We start from the raw sequence: 19,258 nt of genomic DNA on the forward strand, positions 1-19,258 counted from the left end.
GCTGGTTTGACTTGCAGGGCCCACCTACCTGCAGGCAACACAAGTGCAGCCTGAGTCAGACATGGAAGTGAGTCTGGGCATTGGGCAAGGCCTGAAGGAAAAGCAAGATGGACCAAGAACCCAGAGTCCCCAAGCACCACGTACCAGTTCTAGGATCTGAACTTCTTGCGCCACGACCAGGTTACTGCTCTGCTTCAGCTTCTCCTCAGATACTTGCAAGCTCTGCTCCAGTTCCTTCACCTGAGCAGGACATGGAAGCATTCTGTGCTCAAAGCATTCTTTGTACTGAATGAGAACAACTAACTGGTCTTAAGATAGAGATCTAGGGGCTGGAGTGATAGCACAGTGGTAGGGCATTTGTCTTGCACAGTGCCAACCTGGGATGGACCCAAATTTGATCCCTGGTATCCCATATGGTCCCCCGAGCCTGCCAGGAGCAATTTCTGAGCGCAGAGCCAGTGTAACCCTGAGTGCTGTTGGGTGTGACCCAAAACCAAACCAAACAAACAAAAGATAGGTGGCATAAACATATGATAAATAGGGGCTGGCGAGGTGGCGCTAGAGGTAAGGTGTCTGTCTGCCTTGCAAGTGCTAGCCAAGGAAAGATCACAGCAGCGGTTTGATCCCATATGGTCTGCCCAAGCCAGGGGCAATTTTTGAGTGCTTAGCCAGGAGTAACCCCTGAGCATCAAATGGGTATGGCCCGAAAAACCAAAAAAAAAAAAAAAAAAGAAAAAGAAAAAGATAAATGTTATTCAGCCTAAAAATAAAGCACAAATTTTACAATATGCAGCAATATAGGTGAACCTTTGAGACATGGACGACATGAAATAAGCTACCATAAAAGTACAGATTTTTGGGCCCGGAGAGATAGCACAGCGGTGTTTGCCTTGCAAGCGGCCGATCCAGGACCAAAGGTGGTTGGTTCGAATCCCGGTGTCCCATATGGTCCCCTGTGCCTGCCAGGAGCTATTTCTGAGCAGACAGCCAGGAGTAACCCCTGAGCATCGCCGGGTGTGGCCCAAAAAAAAACCAAAAAAAAAAAAAAAAAAGTACAGATTTTTGGGCCCGGAGAGATAGCACAGCGGTGTTTGCCTTGCAAGCAGCCGATCCAGGACCAAAGGTGGTTGGTTCGAATCCCGGTGTCCCATATGGTCCCCTGTGCCTGCCAGGAGCTATTTCTGAGCAGACAGCCAGGAGTAACCCCTGAGCACTGCTGGGTGTGGCCCAAAAACAACAACAAAAAAAAGTACAGATTTTTCGGGGGAGGGATCCCACACCTAGTGGTGCTTAGGGATCACTCTTGGTATACTCAGAGGACCTTATGAGAATCTGGGGATCACATCTGGGGATCAAACCCAGATTGGCCACATGTAAGGCAAGCATTCTATCCACTGTGCTATCTATCACTCTATCCCTTAAATGCCTTAAATGTCTTTTTAAAAAGAAGCCGGAGCAGTTGTACAGAGGGTAGGGTTTTTGCTTTGTTCAATGCAACAAGGCACCACACATGGTCCCTTGAGTCCCACCAGGAGTGACTACTGAGCACAAAGCCAGGAGTCAGCCCGAGCATAGCTGGGTGTGGCCCAAATCTCCCTTTCCCACAAGCCAACATTTAATAGTATTTTATTTCATTGAAGTAAAGCTGGCCGGAGAGATAGCATAGAAATAAGGTGTTTGCCTTGCATGCAAAAGGATGGTGATTAGAATCCTGGCATCCCATATGGTCCCCCGAGCCTGCCAGGAGTGATTTCTGAGTGTAGAGCCAGGAGTAACCCCTGAGCCCTACTGGGTGTGACCCAAAAACAAAAATAAAAATAAACAAACAAAAAAAGCAACAACAATAAAATAAAATAAAAAGTAATTAAAAAAAACAAGTTATAGATAAATGATCCAAAACTGCAGTGTAATGGTTTCACATCAGAATAAATATGTTAGGGGCAGGAGAGATAACATGGAGGTAGGGCGTTTGCCTTGCATGCAGAAGGACCGTGTTTCAAATCCCAGTATCCCATATGGTCCCCCGAGCCTGCCAGGAGTGATTTCTGAGCATAGAGCCGGGAGTAACCCCTGAGTGCTGCTGGGTGTGACTCAAAAACCAAAAACAACAACAACAACAACAAAAAAAACCACCCCCCCCCAAAAAAAAATCTAAGGGGGCTGGAGAGATAGCATGGAGGTAGGGTGTTTGCCTTGCGTGCAGAAGGACAGTGGTTCAATCCTGGCATCCCATATATTCCCTGAATGCTGCTGGATGTGACCCAAAAACCAAACCAAACCAAACCAACTAAGGTATCTTTAGCAATCAGAAAGGACTTCCCTTAATTCAGTAAATATCACACACAGCAAAACCACTGTAAATTTTTACCAAATGAAGAAACTTCAGAGACGTTTTCCCTAATATTGGGAACAAAACATGAGCACGCTAAGCCTTCCCCAAAGCCTGGAAGGTTTTTCTCCACATACCCAGAGTCAGTAACCCAGGATGGGCAGCTCAGTGCAGTAACCAAAGGTCCACTGAAGGCCTGAGGAAGCCTGTTACCATGACTTAGAATTGCTTATTATTTTTTGGGCCACACCGAGTCATGCACAGGTCTTACTCCTTATGCTGCACTCAGAATATCACACTTGGCAGGTTCGGGGAATACATGGCATCTGGGGATCAATCCTGAGTTGGCCGCATGTAAGGCATTTACTCTACCCACTGTACTATCACCTCACTCAGAACCTTCATCTATTTTCTTTTTGCAGTCTGAGGTCTGAATCCAGGTCAGGAGCTCCATTTTAAAGCATTTCTTCAGCCTCCAGAGATGATCTTTTTTTTGTTTGTTTTTGGGTCACACCCAGCAGCATTCAGGCGTTACTCCTGGCTCTACGCTCAGAAATCACTCCTGGCAGACTTGGGGACCCTATGAGATGCCGGGACTCGAACCACCGTCCTTCTGCATGCAAGGCAAATACCTTCATGCTATCTCTCCGGCCCCCAGAGATGATCTTTTATTGTTTGTGTTTTTTGGGGGGCCACACCTGGTGATGCTCAGGGGTTACTCCTGGCTCTGCACTAGAAAATAGTTCTGGCTCGGGGGACCATATGGGACACCAGGGATCGAACCCAGATCCGTTCTGGGTCAGCCGTGTGCAAGGCAAATGCCCTTCCATTATGCTATTGCTCCGGCCCCTCCAGAGATGATTTTAAGGCAGTGTTTCTCAAATAGGTTCCGTAAAGGGGGGCACGTTTGACCTCGGCAAACACTGTCATAACAAGCTAAGCCCCGTGTTTATGTCTCTGTATGTCTCTGGAGCTGAGAATTGCTGTGTCCTGCTTCAAACCCGCTTCGAAAAGCTATGCATTGCAAAACGTACTCATTGGAGCCATTCATCCAGACATCACTTCTGATTAAAAAATCAGCTCAAATTATTTTATATATTTTTATTTTGCAGGTTAAAGTCTTTTTTTTTTTTTTTTTTTTTGGTTTTTGGGTCACACCCGGCAGTGCTCAGGGGTTATTTCTGGCTCCAGGCTCAGAAATTGCTCCTGGCAGGCACAGGGAACCATATGGGGTGCCGGGATTTGAACCGATGACCTTCTGCATGAAAGGCAAACGCCTTACCTCCATGCTATCTCTCCGGCCCCTAAAGTCTTTTTTTTTTAATAAAGATACTATTTACAGTCACGTGGGGGCATAAAAAATGTTTTCTTCTTCCTGGGGGCATGACAGAAAATACTAAGAAGCACTATCTTTTTTTTTTTTTTGTGGTTTTTGGGTCACACCCGGCAGTGCTCAGGGGTTATTCCTGGCTCCAGGCTCAGAAATTGCTCCTGGCAGGCACGGAGGACCATATGGGGCGCCGGGATTCGAACCAATGACCTCCTGCATGAAGGGCAAACGCCTTGCCTCCATGCTATCTCTCCGGTGCCGAGAAGCACTATCTTAAGGTAAGGGCAGGAGGCACTATCTTAAGGTAAGGGCAGGGCAGATCCTATAGACAGAGCAGTTTCTTGTCCTGGTCTCAGCCCTTTGCCCTTTCCTGATAAGGACATAATTAATCTCTGCTCCCCTTTTTATTATTTAGTTGACAGTAGTGCTGGGGCTTTCACCAACGGGCAGTTTCATCAGGTGACAGTTCTTATCTGAAAAACCCAGCTTTTTACTCAGTGAATGGGTTACTTCCCCTCTTTGTCGGTGATGTCTCCCCCATCCCGATGTCTCAGGGCCTCTCACATGGAGCATTACCCCTAGTTTGCCCCACTAGAGATTATAACCAAGCAAATTCTCTATGGGGATGGCATTAAGTTGACCCTTCGTCACTAATTCTTTGCTTTTTTTGACTCATGTCACCAATAAAGATCCCATAGGTGTGGAGGTCTCCCTTAGCACCCCAACATCTGCTGAGTAGAGTCCTGGAGGGCCTGGCCAATGCTCTAAGGATACAAAAAAAGAGCTCGGGGGCCGAAGTGGTCGTGCTAGAGGTAAGGCTTCAGCCTTGTGCACGCTAGCCTAGGACCTAGGACGGACCATGGTTCGATCCCCGGTGTTCCATATGGTCCCCCAAACCAGGATGCTTTCTTTTCTTTCTTTCTTTTTTTTTTTTTTTTTGTTTTTTTGAGTCACACCCGGCTGGGCTTAGGGGTTATTCCTGGCTCTGCACTCAGAAATCGCTTCTGGCGGGGCCAGAGAGATAACATGGAGGCAGGGTGCTTGGATGGTGGTTAGAATCCCAGCATCCCATATGGTCCCCAAGCCTGCCAGGAGAGATTTCTGAGCATAGAGACAGAAGTAACCCCTGAGCACTGCTGGGTGTGACCCAAAGCGCCCCCCCACAGAAAAAAAAAGGGAATCACTCCTGGCAGGCTTGGGGGATCATATGGGATGCTGGGATTTGAACCACCATCCTTTTGCATGCAAGGCAAACACTCTACCTCCACGCTATCTCTCCGCCCCCAGGAGCATTTCTGAGTGTATAGCCAGGAGTAACCCCTGAGCATCACTGGGTGTGGCCCCAAAAATAAACAAAAAAAACCACAAACAAAATAAAAGAGCTCAATGTATAAAGAGCCTAAGGGACAAAATAAAGCTCTTATTATTCACAGGGGTTATGACTACTTGCCTCAGAAAGTGAAAGAAATGATTCAATGTTAGAAAAAGAGTTTGGTAGGGGTACAGAGTCTCAGAGCATCTGAAGAGAAAAAATTAAGTAAGCATTTCTTCTTTTTTTTTTTTTTTTAGTTTTTGGGTCATACCCGGTGTTGCTCAGGGGTTACTCCTGGCTGTCTGCTCAGAAATAGCTCCTGGCAGGCACGAGGGACCATATAAGACACCGGGATTCGAACCAACCACCTTTGGTCCTGGATTGGCTGCTTGCAAGGCAAACGCCGCTGTGCTATCTCTCCAGGCCCAAGTAAGCATTTCTCTATAGCAACTGATAAGATATCAATATCAGTCCATAGTCTGAAATGCCTACATATATCAAACAGGTACTGGGGAGAGAGAAATGGAACCTTTTAATAAAGGATACAAAAAGTGATAATATGAATAAATAAAATTTACCGATCGCCTTGCCTTGGAAGGAGGAAAGTACTTAATATGTGCTGGCAAGTGGCAAAAGATCAGGCACTGAATATATGATGAAATCCTGCAAGCCAAACAACCCCCAAAAGAAGAGCAAGGAAAGATATAAACGGGCAATTCCAAAAGTAGAAACCCCGAAGACTAACAGGCACAAGAAGAGCTGGTCAAACTCATTAGTAACTATAGCAATGCAAATGAAAACAATTAAATACCACTTCACACACATTAAACTGGCAAGAAAATTACAGGCCTGGTAAATAACAATGCTGGAGAGGCAGCTGAGGGAGGCTCCTGCGCAGGGGGAAGTGGTGGGGAGGAGGGCCAGGTGCAGCCCTTCAGGGAATGTGCTCCTCCTACTTAGCCCCATTAAGTCAGATGCAGTCTCTGCATCTGTCCTGAAGGTGATGGGCCAAGAATGTTCTACTGCAGAGGACTTTGGATGATAAGGAAGCTGGATGTCTGGCCCTTCGCAGATAATTAGTGTGTAAGTCCAGAGAGGTACGTACAGACCAAAGGCAGGGCAGCTGACTAAGTACTGACATAAACCAACACACATGCATACAAAGCCACATCACCATTTTAAGGTGATTGGAATGACTCCTATGGGAGGAAAGGGATTAGAGACAAAAGGGAGTAAATAAGAGAGCGACTTCCTGTGGAACAAAGATGGAACATGGCAGGAATGGAGAAAAAAACACTAACTCCCTCGGGTGATGGCTCTAAGGGCTGATCCCCCTGAACACCGCTGGGCATGGCCTAAATCCGACCCCCTTCACCAGATCCTGGAAATAAACAAAAGGTGAGAATTGAGTGCTTTGGATGTGGGAACCCCTTTGCATGTGATCCCCTGCATGGTGGTTCAGAACACAGAGGGTATGGCCACCACTTACCTACCCCTGGCCATATCCCCTAACCCTCCTGCGAAAAAGAAATTAAAGACAGTGACTAACTCAACCTGGCCTAAGTTAAGATCCAAAACCGTAGATCTGCAATGGGACACCTCAGGAGTCACCGAGCAGAGGGCCAAGGGTCTATTTCCTCTGCAGCTGACCCTGTTCAAGTCTGACCACACCCAGCAGCAACCCGAGAAGTGCCAGTCACAGTCCCGACAAACCTTGACTCTTGTAGAAGACAAACTCACTCCTAACAAGCATGTCACTTTACCAGTTTGTTCCACCCTGCCTTGTTCCCCCCGAGACTCAGAAACCCCCAGGAAGGAGTAAGGTAGGTACCCTCGTTTCCAGGAGCTCGATGGTCCGGGCCTGGCTGTTTCTGGCTGCCAAGAGCTGCTGTCTGGTATCTTCCAGATTCTGCTCAGCAACGGATTTCTAGAAGTGGAAAGAAGGGTCAAATAAAACAGTCATTTCGCCATTCAGTAGTTACTGCTATCTGTAACACATACTAGGATCTGTGTGGGAACAAGGGCTATAATTATATATATTTTATTTTATTTTATTTTATTTTTTTTTTGGTTTTTGGGCCACACCCATTTGATGCTCAGGGGTTACTCTTGGCTATGTGCTCAGAAATCGCCCCTGGCTTGGGGGGACCATATGGGACGCCGGGGGATCGAACCTCGGTCCTTCCTTGGCTAGCGCTTGCAAGGCAGACACCTTACCTCCAGCGCCACCTACCCGGCCCCAATTATATATATTTTAAAAGCCAACTAATCGAGGGGCCAGGGAGATCACTCAGGGTTGCATGTGGGAGGGCTGGGTATGACCCTTGGCACCACGTGGTCCCACCAGCCGCCCCCACCAGCAGTGCCAGGAGTGATTTGCAAGCAATGGGGCAGAGGCAGTCCCTAGCACTGCTGGGTGTGGTGCTCACATAAACACAGTTCCATAATAAATAGGCTGCACGATGGGGAAGCCACCCCTCTCCTCTGATGTGCAGCTTCCTCCCTTCCTTCTAATACACTTCACTAGCAGCAGGCCACATTCCAACTTGAGGTGTATACTTGATTTAAAAAAAAAAAAAAAATAGGGCCTTCTCTTCTTTCCCTCCTCTCTCAATTTCCCAAACTATTGCTTCCAAAAATTTGTCTTACATTTTCTAGTGTAGTAAGTTCCCATTAAGAAGAAGCACAGAGGTGAACAATTCACTGACTGTCAAACAGGAAGCTTCATGGGGGCACCCAGGCAACTACCAACTGCCAAAACCTAAAGTGATGATGAACTCAGGATAAGAAGCAAGAAACAAGATGGGGAGAGCATGGTGACGAGAGGCAAAAGCAATTGTTTTGCAAACATGAGGCTACAAGTCTGATTCCTAATACCACTCATATATGTGCTGAGTGTGGTCTTAGACTCTGCATGTGGGACCATCCGCAGATGTAAAGATGTAAGAAGTCATTTATTGGGGCTGGAGAGATAGCATGGAGGTAAGGCGTTTGCCTTTCATGCAGGAGGTCATCGGTTCGAATCCCGGCGTCCCATATGGTCCCCCGTGCCTGCCAGGAGCAATTTCTGAGCGTGGAGCCAGGAATAACCCCTGAGCACTGCCGGGTGTGACCCAAAAACCACAAAAAAAAAAAAAAAAGTCATTTATTGTCAAAGATGTAAAAATAGCAAATACTGGGGCCGGGAAGGTGGCGCTAGAGATAAGGTGTCTGCCTTGTAAGCGCTACCAAGGAACAGACCGCGGTTCGATCCCCCGGCGTCCCATATGGTCCCCCCAAGCCAGGGGCAATTTCTGAGCACATAGCCAGGAGTAACCCCTGAGCGTCAAACGGGTGTGGCCCAAAAACCAAAAAAAAAAAAAAAAAGCAAATACTATATTTCAGTTATTAATATAACATTATTAAGGTGACCCCATCCTGACTTTCAATGGAGACTGCAGAAGAGTTATGAAGATGCTTTAGGAAACGACGAGGTTAGAAATGCTGTTTAGAGGGTCAGTTTGGCAATTAACACAGGAGACTGTCAGGGGATATGGACTAACATTGGGTTAGCCAGTCACAGACCAGGCTAAAAGAGCAACAGCCCAGTCCAGAGGTACAATAGTGGCAGTGGAGATACCCAAGGGCCGTGGGGATAAACCTGACTGAAGACAGAGCGAGCGAGCGAAAGTCTGATCCAGCCCAAGGCCATGCTTAGTCACTGCTGTCAGAGGGATGCTGCAAAGAAGAGGGGCGGAATGGCAGTGGACAAGTAACTCAGGACTAATGAGAAAGCAGGAGTGTCCCTTCTATCTTGCTGGGAGAAAGTGGCGCAACTCCACTAGGAAGCTCCACAAGAAAATGATGTCGGTGGAGAGAGAGCAATAGCATAGCAGATAGGGTGCTCGTCTTGCATGCAGCTGACCCAGTTTAATACCTGGCATCCCATATGGCCCCCTCAGCTGGTCAAAGTGATCCCTGAATACAGAGCTAAGAGTCAGCCTTGAGCACCACTGGGTGTGGCCCCCAAACAGAGCAAAACAAAATGAAAATGACGGATGCCTACTCTTCCCTGGTAGAATGGTCTGTGCTAACTCCCTGTCGCCTTCTCAGACTTGGGGCAGGCAGATTCCCCTCTCTGCTGAAGGCACAACAGCACACAGCCACATCCGACAGCCTCCCACAGAAATGGCTCACCCAGCTTCGAAACTTCACCTTTTCATTTTTTTTTTTGTTTTGTTTTTGTATTGTTTTTGGGTGACACCCGGCAGCGCTCAGGGGTTACTCCTGGCTCTACACTCAGAAATCGCCCCCTGGCAGGCACGGGATATGGGATGCTGGGAATCAAGCCACCATCCTTCTGCACGCAAGGCAAAATGCTCTACCTCCATGCTATCTCTCTGGCCCCTAACTTTTCAAATTGCCAAGCCACCAATTTATTTATTTAGGGTTTTTTTTTTTTTTTTTTTTTTTGGTTTTTGGGCCACACCCAGCGGTGCTCAGGGGTTACTCCTGGCTGTCTGCTCAGAAATAGCTCCTGGCAGGCACGGGGGACCATATGGGACACCGGGATTCAAACTAACCACCTTTGGTCCTGGATCGGCTGCTTGCAAGGCAAACGCTGCTGTGCTATCTCTCCGGGCCCTTATTTAGGGTTTTTGGGTCACACCCAGTGACACTCAGGGGTTACTCCTAGCTCTGTGCTCAAAAATCGTTCCTGGCAGGTTCGGGGGACCATATGGGATGCCGGGAATCAAACTGGGTCTGTCCTGGGTTGGCTGTGTGCAAGACAAATGCCCTATTTATGTGCAATCACTCTGGCCCAAGCCACCGAATTTGTGAGGCTGCAAAACCTCAAAACTTTTTTTTTTTTTTTTTGGTTTTTGGCTTACACCCCACAGTGCTCAGGAGTTACTCTTGATGCTATGCTCAGAAATCACTCCTGGCAGGCTCGGGGGGCCATATGGGATGCTGGGATTTGAACCACCGACCTTCTGCATGCAAGGCAAATGCCTTACCTCCATGCTATCTCTCTGGCCCCCAAACCTCAAAACTTTATAGTAGTGTCTACCCCCTATGATCAGAGCCAATCTGATGGGAAAGATGCATTAGAAGACCACCACAGGGCCAGAGAGATAGTAAGGAGGTAAGGCATTTGCCTTTCATGCAGAAGGACAGTGGTTTGAATCCTGGCATCCTATATGGTCCCCCGAGCCTGCCAGGAGTAATTTCTGAGCGTAGAGTCAGGAGTAACCCCTGAGCGCTGCCAGGTGTGACCCAAAACAAAAACAAAAACAAAAACAAACAAAGAAGACCACCAGTGAGCCTAAACAGTAACACAGAAGGCTCAGCTAGCACCAACACAACCCAGTAAATCCTTACACAATGACTTTACTAACACCACTGAGAGATATAGTAACTATTAAATATTAACCTATACGTGACCTACACTTTGATAATTCCATTTGCCTTTGTGTTGTAATAAACAATATAAGTGAATTTATTTGTGACTGAAAGGCTAGGGTGGTGGTTGGGAAACTCGGAACACTGGTGAAGGGAAGGTCACACTGGTAGTGGTGGGATTGGTGTCTAAAAACTTAATGCCTGAAACAAGTGTATTATGAACAACTTAGTAAATCACAGTATTGTTTTTTTTTTTTTTTTTTTTTTTGGTTTTTGGGCCACACCCGTTTGACGCTCAGGGGTTACTCCTGGCTATGTGCTCAGAAATCGCCCCTGGCTTGGGGGGACCATATGGGACGCCGGGGGATCGAACCGCGGTCCTTCCTTGGCTAGTGCTTGCAAGGCAGACACCTTACCTCCAGCGCCACCTACCCGGCCCCAAATCACAGTATTGTTATTAAAAATAAAGGTTTAAAGGAAAGGGAAAAAAATAGAGCGTGATCCTCCTCTCCACCTATCACCACCCGGCCACAGGGCAGATGCTAGAACAATCCACAGCTCCTTCCACTCCAGGAGCTGGGGGCCACCTCAGGCAGTTCCCACTCACACCACAGATATATGTGATTCTTCCTGGCTAATGGAAGTGAAGCTGGGGAGGCAAGCAGAGTGGGGAGCTGAGATGGCTTGTGTGGTGCAAAGCACTAGGTGGGGTTTCCTGAGATCCAGGATGCAGCTGTTTTCACACACATCTCTGAACAGGCTCTCCCTTTCTCAGAGGAAAGGGTCGACACAGGTCTGCAAGCAGGACATCATGAAGCTGGAGAATGCACTCTGCCTCCTTAGTGTCTGCAAACTCTGCTGCTTGGAAACTCAGGAACTGAGATATCTCCATCACTGCCTTCCCCAAATCGGCTGGCCCAAGAGCGACACTCACCTCTCTCAGGAGCTCCTGCAGGTGCTCTTCCCCTGACAAGTTCTGCTCCAGTCTTTTCTCCAAACATGCGACCTTCTCCTGCAAATGGGTGATGAGCTGTTCTTTCTCCCGGGCTTCATCAGTGATCTGCAGGTGAAAGCAGATATCATGGGGAAACTGCTTCCATGACTTCCTGCCATCTTTGGGTCAACATGTTCTCCAAAATTTCACTCTAATGCTACTATCCTAGAAGAATGAATAGCCAGGGAATTGTTCCAAAGAACAGACCATAAAAGATGCAAAATCGGGGCCGGGTAGGTGGCGCTGGAGGTAAGGTGTCTGCCTTGCAAGCGCTAGCCAAGGAAGGACTGCGGTTCGATCCCCCGGCGTCCCATATGGTCCCCCCAAGCCAGGGGCGATTTCTGAGCATATAGCCAGGAGTAACCCCTGAGCGTCAAACGGGTGTGGCCCAAAAAACCAAAAAAAAAAAAAAAAAAAAAGATGCAAAATCAGAAGCCACATTGCACAGAAATCCATTCATTGAGACCAACTGGGGTAGGAGGCAAATGCTCACCCTGATTTAAGCAACTGCCAATCCCACTCAGCAAAGCAATGCTATTACCACTGTGGACTCTAGCCAGCAACCAGGGCCAATGTTACAATCCCTAAAAGTAATGGGAATAGGGCTGGAATATGGTTTGAGTGGCAGAGCATATGTCTAGCATGTTTGAAGCCCTGAGTTTGACTCCTGACACTGCACTGGCCTGGGTACTGCTGGTGTGCTCTTAAGAGGCCCCAAACACCACTGGGAGTGACCCTGTCTTTTCCACTGCCAGCATGTTTGGGACACGCTATAAAAATACAACTAGGGGCTGGAGTGGTGGTGCAAGCAGTAGGGCATTTGCCTGGCAAGCGATAACCTAAGACTGACCACGGTTCCATCCCCCGGTGTCCCATAGGGTCCCACAAGCCAGGGGCAATTTCTGAGCACGTAGCGAGGAGTAACCCCTGAGTGTCACCAGGTGTGGCCCCAAAACAACCTCCCCCCAAATACAACCAAACTAGAATCACACCCACAGATGTCATCACCATGTTCGAACTGGGCCAGCTCCATAGACTCAAATCTTTACTCTCATGAGATGTAAACAAACCATAAAAAATCATGGGCACACAGCAGAAAAGTTGCCATCTTGGGAGGAGAGGGTGGGCCAAGAACCAACTCTGCTGAAGCCAGGCCTGCTGTACCTGTCACCAGAATCACTGTTTTCCTTGAGGCTCTGCCTCATCACCTCTGTACAATTCCCTTGAGGGATACCAATCAGACCAAACTTCAGGTATTTGGGCTGATATCATCAGGGCTTCTTGGAACAAGGGAGGACACCCTCCCCCACATCTTCCTTCTTCTGGGAAGCCTGGTAGATGATAACATGCCCCTGAAAGCTGCAGTCTCAGTAACAGTGCTTTGAAATTCTGGACAACTTCATTTGTTTCATGCTGTCGTTCCTATAGGAACACACCAATTTATCAGGAAAGACAGCGAACACAAAAAGCTTACTAAACCTTCTGCCACTGTATTAACAACTTCCATTGGAGTACATATTTTTCACACATGTGCTTGCTACTATATATATATAGTAGCTCAAAAGTCACTCCTGGCAGGCTCGGGGGACCATATAGGATGCTGAGATTCAAACCAGGGTCTGTCCTGTATTGGCCACATGCAAGACAAAGGCCCTACCACTATGCTCTGGCCCCAGAGGTTGCACTCTTTTTTTTGGTTTTTGGGCCACATCCGTTTGATGCTCAGGGGTTACTCCTGGCTATGTGCTCAGAAATCGCCCCTGGCTTGGGGGGACCATATGGGACGCCGGGGGATCGAACCGCTGTCCGTTCCTTGGCTAGCGCTTGTAAGGCAGACACCTTACCTCTAGCGCCATCTTCCCGGCCCCAGAGGTTGCACTCTTAACATGCTATTATAGCCTATTCTTTAGCAGTGCTGGTAGTGGGCATTTGAGACTTGTCTTTCACTGTAAATTCCAATGCATGTCAGAGGACTGAGGAAACTCTGAATGCACACTTAGTTCTGAGTGGTCACCGCTTCTACTTGAGGATGACCCTTCTCCTCTCTAAAGACAGGAGGAATTGGGCCCGGAGAGATAGCACAGTGGCGTTTGCTTGCAAGCAGCCGATCCAGGACCAAAGGTGGTTGGTTCAAATCCCAGTGTCCCATATGGTCCCCTGTGCCTGCCAGGAGCTATTTCTGAGCAGACAGCCAGGAGTAACCCCTGAGCATCGCCGAGTGTGGCCCAAAAACCAAAAAAAAAAAAAAAAAAGACAGGAGGAGTCATAGTGCTTTCCTATGAAAACTGGTTCCTCCTCACATGTATCCTGCAGTTTCACATTCCTTCCCCTTATGCTTCTGCTTCTTCTTTTTTGTTTTTTGTTTTTTGTTTTTGGGTCATATCCGACAGCGCTCAGGGGTTACTCCTGGCTCTATGCTCAGAAATGGTTCCTGGCAGGCTTGGGGGACCATATGGGATGTCGGAATTCAAACCACCAACCTTCTACATGCAAGGCAAATGCCCTACCTCCATGATATCCCTCCGGTCCTGCTTCTGCTTCTTTTAGGTTTAGCTTACTACTCAATCTCTCCTCAGAACAGGATGTAACAATAAGAGTCAAGAATGTGGGGCCTCTGTTGCTCTGATTCGCATAGTGGTGACATTGGTAATAGAGAGAAAATCTGAAGAATAGATCAACATAACTCAACAGACTTTTATCAAGCCTATACTCTGTGTAGAGGTTGTGGCTCCATGGGACACGACCAGAAATAGCTCCTGACTCATAAACTCATGGGGGCTAAGCTGGTGGTAGTGAGAGATCCTGATGCAATGAATTCTAAAACAGTTGATCCATGCTGCAACAGAGGGGTCTCCAGGGAAGTGTAAGATTGACATATCAACTTTGTTAGGGGCAATCAGATCTGACCTCCCAAGTAGGACAGTCCAGGTGGAAGGAGAGGAGAGGAGAGGAGGAACATTCTGAGTAAGGATAGCGCGTGGGGGATGGGAGATTAATGGGGCAATGGTGATGATGGTGTTGGTAGTGGAAGTTCAACATGACCAGGAAGCTGAAAATGAGAGATAAAATAGGAGGAGAAGTAACTCCCATGTCTGTGGTATAGAGGTGCTTAGTGATCAAGGGTTAACATTATACAAGGCAGCAAAGTCAGGAGGGAACCAAAACAAAACACATTTTTGGCCTACTTAACTCATCCCCATTAGCCTCTGACTAATGTTAATAACAGCACAAGTAAGAACTGTAATAAAAAAAAAAAAACAACAGTACAGCAGAAACCCACTTTGCAGAGCATTTGCAAACATTTCCAGTGCCCTCCAGTTCTCTTACAACCATTTTTACATGTCTGCATAATGAAATTAACCTTTAGGACTAACATAAAAGCATATACCTAAGTGATTCTACAAACTGATTCAAAAAAATGCATACGAAGAATCCGAAGACTCAGAACAGAACTCAAGAACTCAGAACATGGTCTGGATTCTGGAAGATAGCTCAAAGAGCTAGAACACATGCTTTGCACAGGGTTAAAATGTGGTACCTAGAACTGACAGGCCCTTAGGGACCCACTGAGCCAACTTCCCAGCACTGATCTCTTAAAACACTGCCAGGTCTGGCCCCCAAACAAGAACAAGCAACAACAAAGAGCTAGAATAGCTAACATAACACTGAAGAAAGAAAACAACAGTAGTATACTGGCCCTATTTGGATTTTTTTGTTTGTTTATTGAATTTTGGATTACACCCGGTAGTGCTCAGGGGTTACTCCTGGTTCTATGCTCAGAAATCGATCCTGGCAGGCTCAGGGGAACATATGAGATGCCGGGATACAAACCACAGACCTTCTGCATAAAAGGCAAACACTCTACCTCCATGCTATCTCTCTGGCCCCCACTGGCGCTATTTGATTTCAAAACTTAATGCTGTCAGTCCAGGATTGATCCCTAGCAACACAATCCTCAGAATCCTGAAAGGAGTGATCTCTAAATTGGATAAGTCTGAACATGGCTTCGTGCAAACTAAAATCCAAATACCAAAACCAAAGTGCCATATTGGTGAAGGAAAGGATAAACAGATCAACAGAACAGAACAGGAAGCACAGAAATACAATTTCTATCTAATCAACTGGTTTTGACATAGGAGCAGAGCTCTTCAACAGAGATCTAGGCTGGCTAGTCTGGAACTAGGGCCATGTGGACAATGGTTGATTCAGTGAGGCGGATATCGCTGACAGAAATAGTTTCTATCTCTACTCACAAATACCAGGAACCCAGGTCCCTTGCTTGTACTCGCCTTACCTTTTGCAAATCGGTGGAAAGCTGCTGAACAAACGCTTGGAGCTCTTGTTCCTTTTGCTTCAGAGCTGTGATTGTACTTTCCGCACCTGAGTTTGAAGCTGTCATGTGGTCTCTTCATGGAAAGAAAGCAGAGAATGAACACGTTGGGACATCTCATCTAAGATACATTCTTGTGCAGGAAAATTGCACGTGGTTTCTCAATGTCAGGACTGCACACATCAGTCATGAGAAATCTATCAATGGAGAAGACTGCATGCATGGCTCTCAAGGAAGCAGACCGCTCTGCTTCCATGAGGAAAGCAAGAGCTTCTGAACAGCCTTTGGTTACTCAACATCTTAGAAACAGAAACGGAAAATTGCTGGGGAGGGCCTGGAGTGGCTGAGTCTGAAGAAATGAAGATGAGTAAAGGGTGGAGGTGACGAGTCCTAAGCCTGAGATCAGAAAGTATCGCAATGAACAATGCAGAAGGTAGTAAGGCAAAGTCAACGTTACCCTAGGATCACTTCCCACGGGCCCCACAGACCAAGCAAGAACCTCTGTTCTTCCAGCGTTGAGCATAGTCTCTGCAACTCTTCAAGCTTTTGGCGTAAGTCTAAAGTCTGTTGATTGGACATCACCAGCTCCTCCTGGGTGTGGCTAAGTTCTCTGATTCTTGCCTCCAACTCTTGTTCCATTTTCCCCAGAGATACTTCTTTTTTTAAGAGCTGATCCACAGATACAAAGTGTTAATACTAATACTTATACGAGCACACACAAAAACCTGGAATTGTGTATCAAACTTTTATACAAAACTCCAGGGTTTCAGGAACTTCGTGTGCTGAGTTGTTTAAGAAGGAAAATAGAAGTAAGATTTCATATAGAAGATTTTTTTTTCTTTTCTTTTTGGGACACACCTGCCTCTGCGTTTAGAAATGACTTCTGGCAGACTCAGAGACCATATGCTAGGTTTAGATTAAACTCAAGTCAGCCACCTGCCAGGCAAATGCCCTACCCACTGTGCTATTGCTCTGGCCCCAGAATATAACCATTTTTAATAACCTGAAAACATACAAGTATATTTAATATCAAGGGCTACTAGGGTATACTTATCAGTTACTAGAGCGATGGCAAAATCAGAGTAATGAATCATCTAGTAGCATTCAGCTTCTGAATTCAAAATGCGCACCATATGCTTGACTTTACTTAGTTCTTGCTGCTGGAATCCTTCTAATTCATCCATTTCATCTCTCCTTTGGAAAAGATTCAAACTCTGGCTTTGCATTTCCTGTAACTGAGCTGTCAGGAATCTTTTCTCCTAGGTGGAGGAAGAAAACATCAATGTAGGCAACTATGACATTAAACATCATCATTATTTCAGCAGAATTGTTTTCTCTTTTTGGGAGGAAGGAGGTGGTGGGTGGAGAATGGAGATCTATTCTAGGGTCCTGGCATGTGAAGCAAAGAAGCATGTTCTTTACCCTGACCTCCTGGCCTATTCTTTGCTTCTCCACACCCAGCTGTGCTCATGCTACCATGGTGTGGCAGAGGTCAGACCTGAATTTTCTGCATGCACAGTAGATTAGCCCTCTAGTCTCATGATTCAAGCTTTTTGGTAGGCTTTTTTTTTTCAATTTCAGAAATCAAAGCCAGGGCCTCATGTATAAGAGGACCTCATACACTGATCTGTATCATCAGCACTACTTAAAATCTTTATTTATTTATTTATTTTTATTTTTGGGTCACACCTGGCAGCGCTCAGAGGTTACTCCTGGCTCTACACTCAGAAATCGCTCTTGGCAGGCTCTGAGGACCATATGGGATGCCGAGATTCGAATGACTGTCCTTCTGTATTTGAGGCAAATGCCTTACCTCCATGCTATCTCTCCGGCCTCACATAAAATCTTTAAGAAAAAAAAGATGTGGGCCATTCTTAGAGCCCATGTTCTCACTTGAACATGTATCTCATTTGCTTGTCTCTATGTTTCTTTTTGTTTGTCTTTGGGCCACACTGGACATGTTCATGGCTTACTCCTGGTAGATTTGGGGGAACCGTATGGGGTGCTGAAGATGCTGGGGTGGCTGTGTGCAAGGCAAGCTCCTGCCTGTCATACTATCGATCTGGCCCCTACTGCCTGTTTCTTCACTTATTTCCACTCTGGAAAAACCTGTGCTCTCTTTGAGCAAATATTTCCTCTCACATCTTTTTAAGAAAGCTGCACTAAATCAAAAACAACTTTTTTTCTTCAAAAAAAAAAAATATGGGGGCCGGAGAGATAGCATGGAGGTAAGGCGGTTTGCCTTGCGTGCAGAAGGTCAGTGGTTCGAATCCCAGCATCCCATTTGGTCCCCAGAGCCTGCCAGGAGTGAATTTCTGAGCAAAGAGCCAGGAGGAACCCCTGAGCGCTGCTGGGTGTGACCCAAAAACCAAAAAAAAAAAAAAAAAAAAGATGTGGGGTTTCATAGAGATAACTCAACTGGCGGAATGCATGCTATGCATGCAGGAGGTCCAGGTTTGACCACAGGTACTTTACTGTGCCCCCACACAGTGCCCAGAGTGGTTCCAAAGCACCACGAGCTATGGGCCAAACAAACAAAAAAAAATGAAGACATCATTGATAGTTGTGAATTAGCAGAACAGAGCAACAACTACTCAATATTACTCAATATTCAGATGTTCTTTTTGTTTGTTTGTTTTTGTTTTTTGGGCCACACCCGTTTGATGCTCAGGGGTTACTCCTGGTTAAGCGCTCAGAAAATGCCCCTGGCTTGAGGGGACCATATGGGACGCCGGGGGATAGAACCGCTCCTAGCGCTTGCAAGACAGACACCTTAACTCTAGCGCTACCGTACCTCTAGCGCCACCTTGCCAAATTCCAGGTATGGAGCCGGAGCATAGAGGTACGGTACTTGCCTTGCACAAGGCCAACCCAAAACAGAGACACTGGTTCAATTCCCAGCATCCCATATTTGATCCCCTGAGCCTGCCAGGAGCAGTGTAGAGCCAGGAGGAACCTCCTTTTGCATGCAAGGCAAACACTCTACCCCCATGCTACCTCTTCGGCCTCAGATATGGAGATTATTAAGCTTAGTGAAATGAGTCAGAGAGAGAGGAATAGACATAGAATAATAATAATCTCAAACATTTGTGGGATAAAGAAAAAAGCGATATTAAGGTAATAATAACCAGAGACAATAGAGATGAGGGCCAGGAGGACTAGTTCATGGTAGGAAGCTTGCCACAAAGAATTGGGATTGCAGTAAGAGTAGAGAAGGGTCTACTATGACGATGATAGTTGGAACTGATCACTCTGGACAAGAACTAGATGCTGAAAGAAGATAAGGTGACATGCATGGTACTCCTTCATTAACAATGTGCAAACCACAGTGTTAAAAAGGAGAGGTGAGAGAGAGAGGAGAGTGAGAGAAGGGGAGGCAGGAAGGCAGGGATGGATGGGAGGGAAGTTGAGGCACTGGTGATGGGAAAAGTGCACTAGTGAGGGATGATATTCTATAACAGAAACTCAATCATGAACATGCTTAAGTAATTATAATTCAAAATTAATATTCCTCAGTTTCAATCAGAATCCAGCAGATGTAAGTAGAAGTCCTTTAAGGAACATGTGATAAAGGAACTTAG

The 19,258-nt window shown here is 46.6% G+C and overlaps 1 protein-coding gene across 1 annotated transcript in view; it reads right to left on the minus strand.

Annotated features, from left to right (window-relative positions):
* The window catches only part of GOLGA1 (golgin A1), a 56,311-nt gene that overhangs the window by 15,360 nt on the left and 21,693 nt on the right, over positions 1–19,258 (minus strand). The window contains exons 7-12 of the mRNA XM_049774137.1: positions 16,808–16,936; positions 16,177–16,346; positions 15,642–15,753; positions 11,288–11,413; positions 6,803–6,898; positions 145–240 (exon numbers count right to left, since the gene is read on the minus strand). Of these exons, the coding sequence (XP_049630094.1) occupies positions 145–240; positions 6,803–6,898; positions 11,288–11,413; positions 15,642–15,753; positions 16,177–16,346; positions 16,808–16,936 (729 nt within the window). The remainder of the gene's footprint in view (positions 1–144; positions 241–6,802; positions 6,899–11,287; positions 11,414–15,641; positions 15,754–16,176; positions 16,347–16,807; positions 16,937–19,258) is intronic.

This window comes from Suncus etruscus, chromosome 5 (assembly GCF_024139225.1).
Source record: "Suncus etruscus isolate mSunEtr1 chromosome 5, mSunEtr1.pri.cur, whole genome shotgun sequence".
NCBI lineage: Eukaryota > Metazoa > Chordata > Mammalia > Eulipotyphla > Soricidae > Suncus > Suncus etruscus.